General features: G+C 41.1%; 2 protein-coding genes across 3 annotated transcripts; one reads left to right on the forward strand and one right to left on the reverse strand.

Annotated features, from left to right (window-relative positions):
* Positions 1–339: 339 nt before the first annotated feature.
* LOC107811499 (pentatricopeptide repeat-containing protein At5g46580, chloroplastic) lies at positions 340–2,838 on the forward strand. The gene has a single exon (XM_016636443.2). It carries the CDS (start codon positions 506–508, stop codon positions 2,624–2,626), a length of 2,121 nt encoding a protein of 706 aa, XP_016491929.1. The 5' UTR covers positions 340–505; the 3' UTR covers positions 2,627–2,838.
* Positions 2,813–10,312, reverse strand: LOC107811498 (protein phosphatase 2C 29). Of its 2 annotated transcripts, none has more exons than XR_012705936.1 (4): positions 7,828–10,288; positions 6,068–6,181; positions 5,482–5,640; positions 2,813–3,454 (listed from the first exon to the last, which is right to left on the reverse strand). XR_012705936.1 is itself a non-coding variant. In XM_016636442.2 (4 exons), exons 1-4 carry the CDS (start codon positions 9,700–9,702, stop codon positions 3,330–3,332), a joined length of 2,379 nt encoding a protein of 792 aa, XP_016491928.2. In that variant the 5' UTR covers positions 9,703–10,312; the 3' UTR covers positions 2,813–3,329. The 2 variants fall into 2 exon arrangements, 1 of the variants encoding a protein (XP_016491928.2); XM_016636442.2 differs by having other exon boundaries at positions 5,482–5,746; positions 7,828–10,312.
* Positions 10,313–17,764: the final 7,452 nt, after the last annotated feature.

Raw genomic sequence — 17,764 nt, forward strand, 5'->3', positions numbered from 1 at the left:
ATGTACTAGAGTTCCAACATAATATGCTGAAAGTTTATACCCAAGATCTCCATAATCCAACATATTATGTTAGAACTTTTCGTGTTTCAGCTAAGGTATTTTTGTCCAGATTTTATCTTTGCATAAAATAATAATTATTTTTTAATAACTTTATAAATACTGACTATTTTTTAATGCTGACTATTTTTTAATTACCAGTCCGAAAACTGGCAAGCTCATGCTATGTAGACTGAGTCCCTGGAGAAAGAGCCCAATAGAACAACTATTGGCCCATTTGCAAATTCATCAGACAGCCCATTTAGTAAAGAATTTCAATCTCCTAAGTTCCAAAATTAATTTTCGAACAGATCTAGTAGGGTTTTAGCGTATTAGGGGTTTTCCAAGAGAAGGGAAATATCCTGCTACCAAGACTCGAGTAGTCACTGAAATCCAGATAAGGTTCCAAAATATCCAATAAAAATTCCATATAGATGCATTTCCCTTGAAATTCTCTCCATCTTTTTCTATGGCTGCAAAATTCTCCACTGCTCTAGACATCCATTGCAGTATACCTTACACCTCAGACACAAAGCTGCCTTATGGATTTTCATCAAGATTAGCCATCAAAAGATTCACTATTCTTTGCTATTCTACTTCCAAATCTCCAAAACCTCCACCAAATGTTGTAGATTCTCCAGGAAAAAACCCATCTCTTTCTGAACAGCTAAAGCCACTTTCCAACACCATTCTTGATGACCCACCAAACCAGGCAAGAATTCTTTCTAAGCCAAAGTCCACTTGGGTGAACCCCACCAGGCCTAAACCTTCTGTGCTATCTTTACAGCGTCAGAAGAGGTCTTCTCACTCTTACAATCCTCAAATTAGGGACCTTAAGAACTTTGCCAGGAGGCTGAGTGATTGCCATTTCTCTGATGATGGTTTCTTGGCTGTTCTTGAAGATATCCCACATCCACCCACTAGAGATAATGCTTTGTTGGTGCTTAATAGCTTGAGACCTTGGCAAAAGACTCTTCTTTTTTTCAATTGGATCAAGACCCAGAATTTGTTTCCCCTTGAAACCATCTTTTATAATGTTGCTATCAAGTCTCTGAGGTTTGGGAGGCAGTTTCAAAAGATAGAGGAACTTGCTTATGAGATGATTGAAAGTGGGATTGAGTTGGATAATATTACTTATTCTACTATTATCACTTGTGCCAAAAGGTGTAATCTTTTTGACAAGGCAGTGGAGTGGTTTGAAAGGATGTATAAGACTGGTTTGATGCCTGATGAAGTCACTTATTCTGCAGTTTTGGATGTGTATGCTCAGTTAGGGAAGGTTGAGGAGGTGATGAGCTTGTATGAGAGAGGTAGAGCTAGCGGGTGGACTCCTGACCCTGTTGCTTTTGCTGTGTTGGCTAAAGTGTTTGGTGCTGCTGGGGATTATGATGGTATTAGGTTTGTGTTGCAAGAAATGAAGTCACTTGAGGTGCAACCTAATCTGGTTGTGTATAATACATTGTTAGAAGCAATGGGAAAGGCCGGGAAGCCTGGTTTGGCTAGGAGTCTGTTTGAGGAAATGGTGGAATCAGGGCTTCGCCCCGATGCCAAGACATTAACAGCACTGATCAAGATTTATGGGAAGGCAAGATGGGCTAGAGATGCTTTGGAACTTTGGGAAAGAATGAAGTCTAATGGATGGCCTATGGACTTCATTTTGTACAATACACTGTTAAGTATGTGTGCTGATCTTGGGTTGGAGGAAGAGGCCGAGACGCTGTTTGATGATATGAGGAGGTCGGAGCACTGTAGACTTGATAGTTGGAGCTATACAGCAATGCTTAACATATATGGAAGTGTAGGAAATGCAGAGAAAGCTATGGCTTTGTTTGAGGAAATGTCTGAAGTAGGGATTGAGCTTAACGTTATGGGATGCACTTGTTTGGTTCAGTGCTTTGGAAGAGCAAAAAGAATTGATGATTTGGTTAGAGTGTTCGAAGCTTCAGTAGAGAGAGGAGTCAAGCCAGATGACAGACTTTGTGGTTGCTTGCTCTCGGTTGTGTCCTATTGCAAGGGCAACGATGCAGATAAGGTCCTTGCTTGTCTGCAACAAGCTAACCCAAGATTGGTATCCTTTGTCAAGCTGCTAGAAGATGAGACCACCAGCTTTGACATTGTGAAAGAAGAGTTCCGGTCCATACTGAGCAATACATCAGATGATGCCAGAAGGCCCTTCTGTAATTGTCTAATTGATATATGCAGAAACAGAAATCGCCCAGAGAGAGCTCATGAGCTTCTGTACTTGGGAACTGTATATGGACTATACCCAGGTTTACATACTAAGACACCAGAGGAGTGGCGATTGAATGTCCGAGCACTATCAGTTGGTGCAGCTCAAACTGCATTTGAAGAATGGATGGGAACACTGGCTAGAATTGTGCAAAGTCAAGAACCCTTGCCAGAAGTGTTATCGGCTAACACTGGAGCAGGGACTCACAAGTTCTCACAGGGTCTGGCAAATGCCTTTGCTTCTCATGTGGAGAAGCTATCTGCTCCCTTCAAACAGAGTGAAGAAAAGGCTGGTTTCTTCATTGCAACTCGCAAAGATGTCGTATCATGGGTACAATCAAAGGCTGCTGCAACTGCATAGATCATATTTCACCTAGTTGAGATCAGTAATTAGGAACGTGGGTTGGAATAAACTTGATTGATGTATGTTAGGTAACTGAAATTACGTAGCCATTTGCTTTTAGAAAGTATTGAACTTATATGCATAAATATATCTGGTGTTCCTTTCCTGTTGCCCCATTTGTATGACGAATTTTACACAAGGGTATGAACAACAATTCTCTCTTCTGTAAACTGCATTGGTGGAAATCCACCTCCAAAATACAGATTCTCGCCTAAAGCTCTGTGACTAAGCCACCAACCTGATTACAAGCACTTTGGCTCTAAAAAGTAGAGATGAGGAGGGACACAAAAAAGAAAAAGAAAAAAGAAAAGAAAGAACGAAATTGAATGAATGAAAGTACCCTCTATGCAAAATCTAAAAAGGAAATAAATGAAATGATCCTGTTTCTTTCTTTTTAGGAGAGCAGTCCCAACTACAGAAGTTCTACTTTCAGTGAAGTAAACGCCCACTGAGCCTTCCCCAATATCTTGCACTATTTTTGGCTGTTTGTCAAGAGGATAAGCAGACCACTGTGCTTATGTTGACTTCAAACGATCCGCAAAACGCCCAAAAATCCAGCTTCGTGGCTGTTCCCAAGATCTCAACTCAAAAAGATCAAAATTGCAGCAGCACACTATACATGGATAACAATTCTGGCACAGATGCCAGCAGTTGTAAAAACTCAGAGGTATTTGCCTGACGACTTCCAAATTCTTCCTTCAAGAGATATCACCATAACAGTAACATCGTCATGGTACTTCCTGCGGTCTCCTTGAGGGATATCCAGCAATTCGTGAAAATCCATTCCTGCAGACAAAAATTAAATCCACTTTGAGAACAGGTGTCTGGCTTGTCCTAAAAAGATTCATATAGACGGCCCAGCATATGATAACCATGATACCAAATTTGATTACACTTTTTTATATTGGTCCATATTCGAGTAGATTTACCCAACCACTAAGATCTATGCAAGGGCATGTAGAGAAAAGTAGTAAGTATGAAGCTGCCAAGAATGTTATCATGATGGATGGAGCCTAAGCATTTATTAGTCTTCATATTCCATAGGCTTTACGAAACTTATATAAGCATGCCACTAATAGTATTCCAGAAACCCAAGAGCGCGCACAATTGATAAGTGAAAGATGAGCTTAGGCTTAAGAGTGAGGGCATATAACTAAGATCACAGCCACAGTAAGCCTGTGAAAATAGCTGCTAACATACCTTGCATCACTGCAATATATTAGAAACATGCATTCAGGCATTGAAAGACGGCTTTTGGAATAGGCTTTTTGGTACTAGCTTGAGGAAGAGAAGGGATTTACTATATAAGTAATGTTGTTAAGTAATGGCTTGCGCTAAAGGAACTGAGAGATGCCACGATCTTTAGTATTCCTGCTATCCCAAAGAGCGGGGAAGTAAAGGGGGAAAAAAGGTGAAAGGAAATTTCTCAAGTGTTGCATAGCTAACAGAAATCACATAAGGCAACATAGTACTCTAACCTCTTAAGTTTACTGAGACGGCCAAAGCCATTTGTAGCAGAAGACATGGTGGCAAAGTGTTACCACCAAACTTAAGCATGAAATTAATAGATGCAGGGCATACTAAGATCAAAGCCCCAGTAAGCCCGTGAAATAGCTGCTACATACTTGCAACAACACAACATATTTGAAACATGCATACAACACAACATATTTGAAACATGCATCTTTTTAACACAACAAATGCAGAGGTGAAGAGATTTCTAAGCTGTTACATAGCAAACACAATCACAAAAGGCGATATAGTTCTCAAGCTTCAAATTTTTGAATACGGCCAGACCCATTGCAGCCAAAGGAAAGGAAGGATTTGACCATTACTGTAGTAATAACACATTCAAGCATATAACTGTCAAAATGGGCTTGGTCCATGAGGCCAGCCCACTATTTGGGTAAGGCTGGGTTGGGATTGTTTTTGGTAGTAAAAACAGGTGAAACAAACACTTCCTGAAAACTCAAACGGGGTTTACAAGCTCAGCTTTTGGGAAACTTCTGACAGATGCCACCAAAAAACAGCACACAACTGCATAAGTTGCAGAATGCAAGTGCAAGTGAAAAGGAGAAGACTTTCAAGGCCTGAAATTGGTTTATTTCTAAATTTGGGATTACAGTTTCCTGGAACGTTAAGCAGAAGATGTGAGCTTGCTCTCATTTAAAAAAGAAAGAGCTTGGGCCTTTTCCACGGGGCAAGGACCATCACTAAGAATAAAGAGCATCAGTGGAGGAAGACCCCTTTTTTCTTTTGTAGGAGACATCGTCAATACTCGTCAAACCCAACCATCAAGGTGAGGTATGATTGGTTTGAGCAGACCTGCTCCATATAGCTCTATGATTTTTGTAAAATAGTTTAAAACAATATTTTAGAAAATGCGGGAATTTTATAAATAGCTAATTCCAAAACTAATCAGCACTGCAAATGATAAAAAGAAGCTTTTCAAACCTAGAGAATATTTTTGCCATCGATAAGTAGAAATTAAGCTATGGCACAAAATTAGCCTCTGAATTAAAACTAAGCAATATTAGACATAATTTTATGTTACTGCCTACGTTATCCGAATGGTAGAATTTAGTTGTCCCAACCTAATAAAGTGAAACATCTAACAGATAACAGCAAGATGTATAAGAGGACCAAAAGATCTGACAGATTTTGCAGATAAAATTTTCATGCAAGAATTCAAGGTACTCAGCAATAAATAAACATCACAACCTCCATTGCATAGCGAGGCATAAAATTACCAAAAAATGGAAGGTTACATTTTATCCTTAACTCCACACACGGAGAATGGACAGGAATATTACCAGCTTTCTTGGCTGCACGGAACAAAAGCTCCTCAATCAGGTGTTGAGCAGGATCCCCATCTGGAAATTTCTCCATGAAATTCTCAACAAGAGAGACCACTTCCTCATTGCTCAAGTATTGGTATAGGCCATCAGAGGAGAGAACCAAAAACTGATCACCTGGACAGAGTCTATGGTGACGCAACGAAGGTGTACAAGATATGTAAGGAGCATGGCCAATGTACACATTCCGAAACATTTCTAGCAATGCATCGTTGAATTTAGGCTGTACGAACATATAATCGAAAATATTATGGAGATTAGCAACAAAAATGTTAAAAAAAATTTATGTAGCTCAGAGTTATGCATCCAAAAAACCGAAAGCAAATATGATTCAAGTCTCCGCATGAAAAATGCAAAGATATGTATCATACAGCAGATAGGAAATGTCAAAGTTGGCAGTAGCACAAGATGGCAATATGTCAAGGAGAGTATACTGTATGCTGTTCCAAAAGATATTATGTGCCTCCAAACTGTGAAATTTGATGCAAAGGAGGAGATTTTGGGACTAAGCGCCAGGATGAAGAAAGAGAAATGAAATACCAACCTGTTTGAGGAAGCCTGCACCGAAAGCACGAGTGACCTTCAGACGACCTTTTACTCTATCATTAACAATGCAATTGCTGTCATCTGGGTGCTCACTCTTAATTCTAATAATTTCCTGATATTGTCAAAGGCAAAAAATCAGTTCAAGAAGCAAAGCTTGTTAAAGCATAAACAGAAAGATATATGCTATAAGCATAGCAAGTAATATTATAATAAAACAGCATCAGAAGATTAGTTTCACCGTTAATGTTCTAAAAACATAAAACTAACATAGCACAACAACGTCGAACATAAAACATCCACCTCATAGCAGGCAGCAAAGGGGGGATTCACCATACTAACTCTTAAATGTATGCAAATCATATTAGGAGAGGTAGACTAATGAGCACAATTTGCAGAGTCTATAAAAGCATACCATCCTGCTTCCTTATCTGCAACACTTGATTTTCCGCTTTTATTTTTAGATTACAGCCTGGCATATAATGCTCTATTTATTTTCTCTACAGGATAACCATGCAAGCCAACTTTCACGGGATTGCATCAACAAGTCTATTCATGTATAACAGAGGCTCTCTAAAATAAGTTGCACAAACGCATGCTGGTTCGCTTGAACAAGAGTTCGCTTGAATAATGCAGACCTCTGGTTACTGGAGCAATATATCCCACTGCCTAGCTGGCAAGGTTTCTGCTAACTCTTCCAAAACCTCATTGTATTTGTTGTGGACCTAATTTAAATTAGTGGAAGAGTCCTTCTCCAGGGGGAGGGGTCCGAGGGGATGATATGCGCTTAAATCGAGCGATATGGATAGGTGAGGATTCATATAACCGACCTCAAATTGCTAGGAAATAGAGCATAGTTGTTCATGTTGTAGTTGTTGGAAGTGTCCCTTCTCTAACTGCTTAAACTTTTAGGCGAAGCAGTTAAGGCATCCAGTGATATTGCAAGAACCGGAGCCCATTTTAAAAAGCGGGGGTATCAGCTTTTACCTGGGGCAGGGGGCAAGTCTTCAGATGTGGAGAAAGCCCCACTAATTTTCTACGCTTAAACGCAAAAGTTACACTTCCTCTATTCCAATTTATATGAAGGTATTTCACTGGTGCAAAGCTTATGATATTCATTTGACTTATCTAAAATATTAGTAGTACTAGAAGAAAAATAAGTAATGGTTAATAATTTCGTTTGATAGAGAAAGCATTGGATCAAAGTTAAAATTTTGAATAATTTAATGGAAATTCTTGAAAGTAGTGAAATTTGGATAAAAATTGAATGGTGCCAAACATTCAGGGACATCCCAAAATGAAAAGAATGTCATACAAAATTGAACCAGAGAGATTAATAGAGTAAAAAAATCCGAACTATATGATCAATATATAGATTTGAAGAAAGCCTAAGGCAAAAAACTTGTTCTTTTTTTTCAAACATGGAAAGTCATTGCTGCTCATATTTTTTATCTTCTTCTTCACCTTATATGTTATTTTCTGTTGTCATTCACTCATTCTTCTTTTCCTTTCTTTTATTTTTTTTACACTTGTACTTACCTTTTATTTTAATGAAAACTAATAAAATCCATATATGCAACGAGAGGCCCATAACCAAAGAGGTCAATAAGGCGCTAACCAAGGAGGCCACTACATTAAATCAACCAACTTGCAACCAAATACTATTGCAAGAATTATTTTATCTAACGTTAAACGTCAAACATTTAATCAAGCATCATAAATAACTGAATGATTCATAGAAGGAGAACCAAGGAACCTTACTTCTTCAATACTAGTACTATGATCAGTGGATAATTGCAATGCAGTCAGCTTCATAGCCTGAACAGGTGCCTCGTTTGTCACCTTAGTCTCCTCATTGCAGGCACTTGTGGATTCTTCAACAATTCCCTCAATAGTCGACCCGCCATTACACCGACCTTTGGGTTCTGAAGCAGAACTAACCTCGTCAAGCTCATATTGTGCCACAATAGCACGACTATCTCCTACATTCATTACATACACATCTTCATCTCTCATTAAAGCAACCAACAAACAAGAACCCATTAGTGCAAGCTCCGGATATCGATCAAGAACTTTATCTGTCATATCCAAATACGCCAGCTCAGTAACTTCAAGAGCCCTGGACATTGCCCTCAAAACCAAATCATGATCAACCGGACCTGCCTTTCTCCTCCTCTCGCTTCTACTAGTCGTTTCCTCCTCAACTTTATTCTCCTCCTCCACTTCGACTTTCTCCTTAGCTTCCAATCCAAATTTCCATGGGAACAATTTCTTACTCTCTTTATGCTTACTTAACAATCCATGTTTCAACTTGGACAACAGCAACGACCTCCTATTAACTGCTGAACCTGCATTATTTACACTTAATGCATCATCTACTGAAAATGCAAATCTATCTGAACCTGAAAGATCAAGCCCATCTTCTGTTTCCTCTTCTGCTAAAAATTCCCACAATCTCCTCCTCCTAACTTCTATCTCCCCTGATTGAAACATCACCTTCTTTGACTGCCCTCTATCCACCTCATTCTCACCGTCTTCTACTCCACCAACCTCTATAATAGTTGCCTCAGGTGCTGGATTCGAATTGGGTATGCTCGAATTCTCAGCAATCACTTCATTTTCAGAACTTAGAGTTCCTGCCCCTTGTGGGTTGTTACTGGTATCATCACTGTCCCAAAACAAACCCTCTAATTCTTTGTACATAGCTTTGTAAAGATTACTCATCAAGAACTCAGGGGCATCAGGGCCATTAAACCCATCATATATCCCAACAAATAGCCAGCCATGCTCTTCCGATACAACCACATGCACACGATCCTCCCCCGCTTTACCTAGAGCCCATTGGACATTGGATTCACTGCTACCCATATCCGAATCACGTGTACACTCTGCTGCTGCCGCGGCCGGAATGTCCTTTCTGAAATTCCTCACCGGCACAACCCACGGCCGTTTCTTCTCCGAGAAATTCCTGTAGAAGGCTTTTCTAATTCCCGAAATGCCCTTCTTCCTCTTCTTTTTTACATAAACGCCACCCAGTGGAGCAGAGAAGGGTATTTGGTTACCTCCGCCGCCGTCTGAGCCGGCGGTAGCGTCAAGTGGACCGGACAGTGCTCCACGCTCGATCGGACCGGACATGAAAAAAGCCCTCTCCATTGGACCGGACGGCTCGGGGCCGACTCCGCCTCGAGGCACCGGTTGAAGCGGCAAAGCACTAAACGACGACGTACTCTCGAAACCATTTACAACACTGCCCCTAACATTATTAAAACCCACAAGACTATCAGTGCCAGGGGCATCGTCGTAAAAATTGTCAAGTTGAAGGACAGTTCTAGGAGTAGAAGTGTTGGCACTGACGGAAGCCCCAGAAATGGCACGAAAACCGGTTTCAGTTGCACCGGGTGGTCTAGGCCTCGGAAGAGGAGGAGGAGCCGGTTCATCAAAGCGTAACGAGTGAGAAGGCGAAACAAATCGATCTGAGTGAGTGGGAGAGATAAACCGAGCGGATGACCTCACATAACAGAAGGAATGGCCGAGGGTTTCATCAAGCGGTTCACTCCCGGTGAAGATCACCTCCGGTTCACCCCGGTTCACCGCCGGGCTAAAACACGGAAACAGTTGTGAAAACCCTCCTCCCATCACATTCGATTCATTTCCCCTCCCCCACCCCCATAACTCTATATACAAAATATATATATATATATATATATATATATATATATATATATATATATATATATATATATCTTAGTTCCAACTCCAGAAACAAAGAGAAACCTAGTGAAAATGGAAAACTGGGTTTTTGTTTTTGAAATAGAGAGATATGGAATGAGAGAAAGTGAGAGAGAAAGCTATATATATATATATATATATATATATATGTAGAGTTTTAGAGAGAGAGAGGGAGAGAGAGTGGGGAGGTTTTTTGTACTGTTTTTGCGGGCTGATGAAGTTAAAAGGGGAATATAATTTGAAAAAAAGGAACCAAAAGAAAGTGAAAAAAAAAAAAAAAAAAGAAGACGACTGCTATTTTTTTAGTTGTTTCAGTTTTTCATTTCAGAAAGAGCAAAAAGCTCGACTATAAGAGCTTGGGTAACTTCATATTTTCGATTTCAACTCCGAATAAATTTGGTAACTTCAATTTATAATGAATTTTCGTTATATATTGGGACTGAATCGTAGTAATTGTGAGACGAAAAGATAGCTCTTGAGGAAAGTTTTCACTAACCTGGCAATGGGGTTTTGAGAGTCCACGTAATAAGCCAGGTCAAGTCCAAAGTCAGGTGGTAGATTTATCGTGAAATGACGATATTGGGTATAGAGAAATAGGTGAATGACGGATGTGGACAGAGAATTTGGGGCTTTAAAGAAAGGAGTAGGGTCAACGTGGGGAATCGAGGGACTTTTTCTGTCTTTATGGAGTGCTTTTGTCTTTATCGTTGTTTTTTTGGGTGATTGAGTCTGACTATTGGTTTTTGCTTTGTATTTTTGTTTAAAGGGCAAAAGAAAAAAAGAAAAAAAAAAGGTCAAGTCCAAAGTCCAAATTGATACCTACTACTTTGAGTCGATATCGTCTATGATATCGTCTATGACAGTAGAACTGAGCTGTTCTCATAATATTATGACTACTTTACCCTTTGAGATTGTTGTCATGGATTCTTTTACCTTGTTCAATTAAAGCATTTGTGTCATTGAGCCATATATTTTGTATTATCCCTTCTCTCATTTTTCAACATATGGATAAACTCATGTGCTAAGATAATATTGTCAACCAGGCAAAAGCTTATGATATATTTGTTTCCCTCAGAATCGGATAACAATTGAATTTGTTAGTGGTTTAAAGGATATGCGAATTAACTTGATACAAAACGATAAATTAGATTGCAATTGAAATAAATAATGATAAATTAACCGTAAACCACATGAATTGGATTATTTCAGCTTAGGTAAGCAAGTCACCCTTGAAATGAATGCACTTTTGTTGACACAAAGATACCAAAGAGTAAGAATTCAGAGAATGTATTGCTTATAAGTATATGTTACAATGTGTCTCATGAATTGTTAAGTCTCATTTATATATTAGGGGAGACATACCTTTTAAGATATTAGCTTATTGTTCTATAAAAGGCAAAAGTCCATGATTTGCTGACCGTTGGTCCCTTTTTGACTCGTTCCGTGATTTCTGCCATAATAATTGGTTAATGGTGAGAATTACGGACCCCTGCCGGATGAGTTGGCAAAGCTTTCTTCGAGACCGTTAGAAACAGGACCGGTTATGCCTTTGGTAAACTCGAGGGCAAATCTGATGGTTTCGATGGCTAACTTTGACAATGCTTTGGGTTCAATTATAATCACCATGTGCCGATCTTGGCTGATGGTGTTAGACGTCAGATCGATCTTCGAGCTCGACTTCACCCGATCACAGATATTTTGACCCTGGCCTAATCAGGGAGTTCGGAAGCTCGATCGAATATCGAGCTCAGTATTCCCCGGCGTTGAATCAGTTAACTTCGTATGTCCCTTTATTATGTACTTAGATTTAGTCGTAAATAATCGTAACATTTTCCTTTATGCTTGCAGGCATCGGTACTTCATCACAAGGCTTTTCTTTGATACCGGGAAGAGTTCAAACGTCACGAGTTCGATACTCGGGAGCTTACTGAGAAGAAGAATGCTTACAAGCTTCTTAGTGAGAAATCCCAGGCTAAGCTAGAAGCGGCTCGGAAGGAGCATGCCGACCTGGTCGAGCAGGTAAGAAATTTTTTTGAAGTTAGTCATGATGAGTCAAACACAGTGGATAACGATCCGAACCCGCAGGTTCAAAAGAATCTTGACCAAATAGAGCAGCTTCGGGGGGAGGTGGATACGGTCAAAGCTGAGGCCGAAGAATAAAAGAAGAACATGGATCGCCTGGCCTCAGAGAAGGAGACTGTCCAGGCTCAGTTGGCTTCGGCTGAGGTTCAACTTCGGGCTGCAAATGAGAAAAACTTGGTGCAGGCCAAAATAATTGAGGGGCTTTAGTCTTAGCTGAGCTCGGCTATCTCCGGTCAAGAGAATCTGGCCAAAGAGCTTGAGGCGACCAAGTCATAGGTTGCCGTGGTCAGGGCCGAGGCCGATGATAAGGTAGCCCAGCACAAGCCCGATGCCGAGGCGATTCAGGACCAAGCGAGAAACATGGTGAAGCATGCGAAGTGGCAATCCCGAAGGGAGGCCCTTGAGGGAGTCCATGCTCAGAGTTTTGACTTATTGGATAAAATCGAGACAACCAAGATATATGAAGCCAAGGCTAGGAAGCTGGCTTATCCCGAGGAAGATTCTGAGGGGTCTGAAGAGTTGGGTGAGTCCGATAGTGGCAAAGACCTCGTAGGTGATGATGTGGCCCCCGATGAAGATTAGGCCTTTTAGGATCTTTTTAGGCGTTTTTGCCTTTTGTTATTTGTACTATCTTTTTGTTGAGGCCGTTTGGCTTTTGTAAAAATATGTATCGGGGCTATTCAACTCTTGTAAAAAGAAATTTTGATGTATATCTAAGGCTTTTCCCTTTCTTAGCTTTTGAATTTTTCCTTTGCTTTTTTATTTGTATTCGCAAAGGTCGAAATGCCTTAACATAAAATAATTAGGTTGTGTTCTAAGGTTCAAACAAACCTTGCCTTTAACATTATTTTGTGTTTAGGCATCGTAGGGATTCAGTGTTACTGAAAACTTTTCCCAAAATAGTTTAGGTTTATGATTTGCCGAGGGTAGCCTTTAGGACCGGTTATAAAAAAGAATTTTTTGAAGGCCTTGTTTTTGTTACGAGTCTCGGACGTCTCCGAGCTGTGTTAATATGGCCGTAACCTTTTTAGTTCGGGCGTCGCCCAGTGGGCTTGCTATCCCGAGTTATCCGGGCATTCCTAAGATAACAGTCCCCGAGTGGGGGTGGCCGTGGCCTTTGAAATTCGGGCGTTGCCTAATAGGTCTTGTGCCCCCGAGATCTGATAGCTCGGACCGCTCGAGATTACTTTTGGTCGGCAGTCCCCAAGTGAGAGTGAATGTTCGAACTCGGATTAAGGTGGCCCTTGGGCTCGATAGCTTTAGGAAATTCCTTGAAAAATTCAAGAAACATTTTAAAGGACAAGATGTTTATGTGCAAGGAAGAGTCTTCTTTTTTATTCTTGTGCACAATAGTTGTACATGTATACATATTTTGTGCCAGGGCTCGAGCGGTCTGTGTGGGCATGGTTTATTTGACCATTTGGCTCTTACAATAAATTCTATTGATCGAGACCCTTCAATTACAAAGTTTCTTTCCTTGTTAAAGTCAATATCCGAGGGTATTGCCCCCCCAGTGTTCGGGACTGGCCGAAGAGAGGCCTCGAATGCTGTTGTGATCATTGTCACCAGTTCGTAGCCGAACTTCAATTATAAGTTAGCACGATTTACTTGTTTCCTTGTTAAAAACCTTGCCGGAAAACCTATTTAGGACAAAGCCGGTTCAAGGGAAAAAGAGTACAATGCGTACTTTCAGACCTAGGATCTCGTATCATCCCTTGTTGGTTACCTGCTAGTGTTAGTTTGAAATGTAAAAATAAAAGAAAGAATCGGGGCCGTACCTTAGCAGTAATATCACTTTAAGTGAGTTATAATATCACTTTAAGTGAGTTATATTCTAGTTGTTCGGTAATTGCTCGCCGTTCATTGTTCCGAGCTTGTAGGATCCTTTTCCGGTGATCTCGATAATTTGGTACTATCCTTCCCAGTTTGTCCCTAATTTCCCTTCGTTAGGGTTTTGGGTGCTCAGTGTAACTTTTCTTAGTACTAAGTCCCCTGTATTGAAGTGTCGAAGGTTGGCCCTTCGATTGTAATATCTTTCGATCCGCTATTTTTGGGCAGCTTCGTGCCTTTCATCTAATAGCTCCAGGCTCGTACTCATAGCCTCATCGTTTGATTCCTTTGTTGCATATCGAAATCTGATGCTTGGTTCTCCGACCTCGACTGGTATTAAATCTTCGGTGCCATAAACCAAAGAAATCGGGGTGGCCCCGGTACTGGACTTCGTGGTTGTACGGTACGCCCATAGGACCTTAGGTAGCATTTCCTTCTATTTTCCTTTGGTGTCGGTTAACCTCTTTTTAAGGCTTTGGAGTATGGTTTTGTTGGTAGATTCAACCTGTCCATTCCCACTAGGGTGATAGGGTGTCGACAAATCCTTTTGATCTTATGATCTTCAAGGAATTTGGTTACTTTGCTTCCGATGAATTATTTCCCATTATCGCATACAATCTCGACCGGCATCCCGAATCGGCATATGATATGGTCCCAAATGAAATTGATGACTTCCTTCTCTCTGACCTTCTAGTATGCCTGGGCTTCCAACCATTTAGAAAAGTAGTCAGTCATAAATAATATAAACCGAGCCTTACCAGGTGCCCATGGAAGGGGCCAACGATGTCCATTCCCCACTTCATGAATGGCTATGGTGACAAAATCGAATACAGCAGCTCCCCAGGTTGATGAATCATCAGAGCGTGTCTTTGACATTCATCACATTTTCAAACGAAATCCTTTGCGTCTTTTTCCATGTCGATCCAGTACTAACCGGCTCTGATTATTTTTTGAACTAGTGATTCGGCGCCCGAATGATTTCTACAGGTACCTTCGTGGATTTCCCTCAAAACGTACTCAGTATTCCCCGGCCCTAGACATATTGCAAGTGGGCCATCGAACGTTCCTTAACGGGTAAGTTGTTACGTCACATATGGGGTGACATTGGAAGTATGGTCTTAGCTTCCTGGAGGCGCTTAGCAAGGTGAGCGCCAGTTTTTCCAGGTGAGGGTACCTAGTTTCGACCTCACCTAAGATCCTACTAATATAATAAATCGGAAATTGCGTACCTCGTTCTTCCCGAACTAGGACTCCACTTACCGCTATCTCCGAGACCGCCAAATACAAGTACAGTTGTTGTCTGTCTTTGGTGTGTGAAGTAGCGGCGAGCTCGATAAGTACCTCTTTAGCTCCTCCAAAGCTCGTTGGCATTCCGGAGTCCATGAAAAGTTGTTCTTCTTTTTCAATAGTGCGAAAAATCGATGGATTTTATTGGACGACCTCGAAATAAATCGCCCCAGGGCGGCTATGCGCCCGGTTAGCCTTTTCACGGCCTTTACGTTGTCCACGACCGTTATATCTTCGATAGCTTTGATCTTGTCGGGGTTGATCTCGATTCCTCGGTTGGATACCATGAACCCGAGGAATTTACCTGATCTGCCTCCGAACGCATATTTTTTCGGGTTCAGCTTCATATTGTACTTCTTCAATATGCTAAAGGTTTCCTGCAAGTGTTTTAAATGGTCCTCTTCTCGCAGGGACTTAACCAACATATTGTCAATGTAAACCTCCATCGATTTTTCTATTTTTTCCTCAAACATCCGGTTTACTAGGCGTTGATAAGTGGCACCGGCATTTTTTAATCCGAATGTCATCACGTTATAGCAGTACGTGTCGTACTTAGTGATGAATGAGGTTTTTTCCTAATCATCCGGGTACATCCGTATCTGGTTGTACCCGGAATATGCATCGAGAAAACTAAGGGTCTCGTTGCCGGCTGTGGCATCGATCATGCGATCAATGTTGGGCAGAGGGAAAGAGTCCTTGGGATATGCTTTGTTCAGATCCTTATAATCTACGCACATTTTTAATTTGTCCCCTTTTTTAGGGATTACCACTACGTTTGCTAACCAATCCGGGTATTTAACCTCCCGAATAGACCCTATTTTAAGGAGTTTAGATACCTCGTCCTTGATAAAAACATGTTTGACCTCGGACTCTCAATTCCATGTCCAATTTCATGGTCAAAATCCAAAAATACCCAAGTCTAGGTTTTCTACCAAAATCTCAAATTTCTACTAATTCCCATGTTCTAATCCACATATAAATCATGTATTTAACTTGTAATAGGTGGGAATCACTTACCTTGTGTTGCTTGATAAAAACCTCCCCTTGAAGCTCTCCAAAATCGCCCAACCAAGTGAAAATGAGAGAAAATGGGCCAAACCCCGTTCTTAAAAGAACACATTACCCAGCGACCTCTCGCACCTGCCGCCAATTGACCACTTTTGCGGTTCCGCAGGTGCGGCCACAAATACCGCTTCTGTTGTCCCCCTTCAGCCCCCTGTCGTCGCATCTGCAGACCAGACTCTGATTCTGTGGAGTCGCACCTGCGACCAAGAATCCGCTTCTGCGGTCTCGCAGGTGCGGCACAAGCCTCGCACCTGCGCCTCCAGCCTGCCTCACTCCCTTCCGCTTCTGCGACCACTAGGCTGCTTCTGCGGTCACGCGGGTGCAGGAATTCCTTCGCACATGCGGCCTCTTCCCAGCTCCCTTCAAGCCGCTTCTGCGATACGCTGCCTCGCTTTTGCGGTTCCACAGGTGCGGGACTATCTTCGCACCTGCGACCACTGCGTCCCTTCCCATTTCGCTTCTGCGAGCTCGACCTCGCTTCTGCGACCAAGACATCGCAGAAGAGATTACGCCAGCTGCTGCCCAGCCTCAGCATTTCTTAAGTCCAAAAATAAATCCGTTAACCATCCGGAACTCACCCGAGGCTCTCGAGACCTTAACCAAATATACCAACAAGTACCAAAATACAATACGAACTTAGTCGAGCCTTCAAATTACGTCAAACAACGCTAAAATCACGAATCGTACCCCAATTCAAGCTTAATGAACTTTAGAACTTCAAACTTCTACATTTGACGCTGAAACCTATCAAATCAAGTTTGATTGACCTTAAGTTTTGCACACAAGTCATAATTGACATAGCGAAGCTATTCCAAGGCTCGGAAACCCAAACTAATATCGATAACATCAAAATCCACTTCAAACCAAACTAATGAAATACTTAAACCTTTAAAAATGCTAACCTTCCATAATAAGTGCTGAAATGCTCCTGGGTGATCCGATACTCAACCCGAACATATGCCCATGTCTGAAGTCATCGTAAGAACCTATTCGAACCTTCAAATCCCGATTCCGAGATCGTTTACTTAAAGGCCAAACCTTAGTCAATTTTTCCAACTTAAAGCTTCCGAAATTAAACTTTTCTTCCAAATCAACTCCGAACTTCCCGAAATTCAATTCCGACCACACGTACAAGTCATAATACCTGAAGAGAAGCTACTCAAGGCCTCAAACCGCTTAACGATGTGCTAGAGCTCAAAACGACAGGTCGGGTTGTTACACTACGGACCTCCAAATCCAAATCTGGACATACGCCTAAGTCCAAAATCACCATATGAAGCTATTGGAATCATCAAAACACTATTCCGGAGTCATCTATACAAAATTCAAACTCCGGTTAACTCTTGCCACTTAAGCTTCTAAAACAAGAATCCTTCTTACAAATCGATCCAGAGTCATCCAAAAATCAAACCAGGCCACACACGTAAGTCACAATAGATAATACGAAGCTACTTGAGACCTTAAGCCATCGAACATGACGCTAATTCTCAAAACGGTCGGTCGGATCGTTACATTTCCTTAATTCTTTACCACCAAAAATCAAAGAAAATAGTAGTAATCTCCTTACATAAGCTATATGAGAATTAAAAACAAGACAACGCATACGAAGGAATCGCAATCGACTTAAGCATCACTTCTTTGCCGCATGACTTAAAAAGTGCTTTCCAATTCCTTTATCTTAGTTTTAACTCTCTTTAATAAACTC

Source organism: Nicotiana tabacum, chromosome 23 (genome assembly GCF_000715075.1).
Source record: "Nicotiana tabacum cultivar K326 chromosome 23, ASM71507v2, whole genome shotgun sequence".
Taxonomy (NCBI): Eukaryota; Viridiplantae; Streptophyta; class Magnoliopsida; order Solanales; family Solanaceae; genus Nicotiana; species Nicotiana tabacum.

What these genes read in the sequence shown, in the direction of transcription:
- LOC107811498 (XM_016636442.2), bottom strand. Translation starts at nt 9,702, where the DNA reads ATGGGAGGAGGGTTTTCACAACTGTTTCCGTGTTTTAGCCCGGCGGTG. An exon ending in ATAGTACTAGTATTGAAGAA is followed by an intron (nt 6,182 to 7,827) that starts GTAAGGTTCCTT and finishes TGACAATATCAG; the next exon opens with GAAATTATTAGAATTAAGAG. An exon ending in CCGTGCAGCCAAGAAAGCTG is followed by an intron (nt 3,455 to 5,481) that starts GTAATATTCCTG and finishes TTTTGTCTGCAG; the next exon opens with GAATGGATTTTCACGAATTG.
- LOC107811499 (XM_016636443.2), top strand. Translation starts at nt 506, where the DNA reads ATGGCTGCAAAATTCTCCACTGCTCTAGACATCCATTGCAGTATACCT.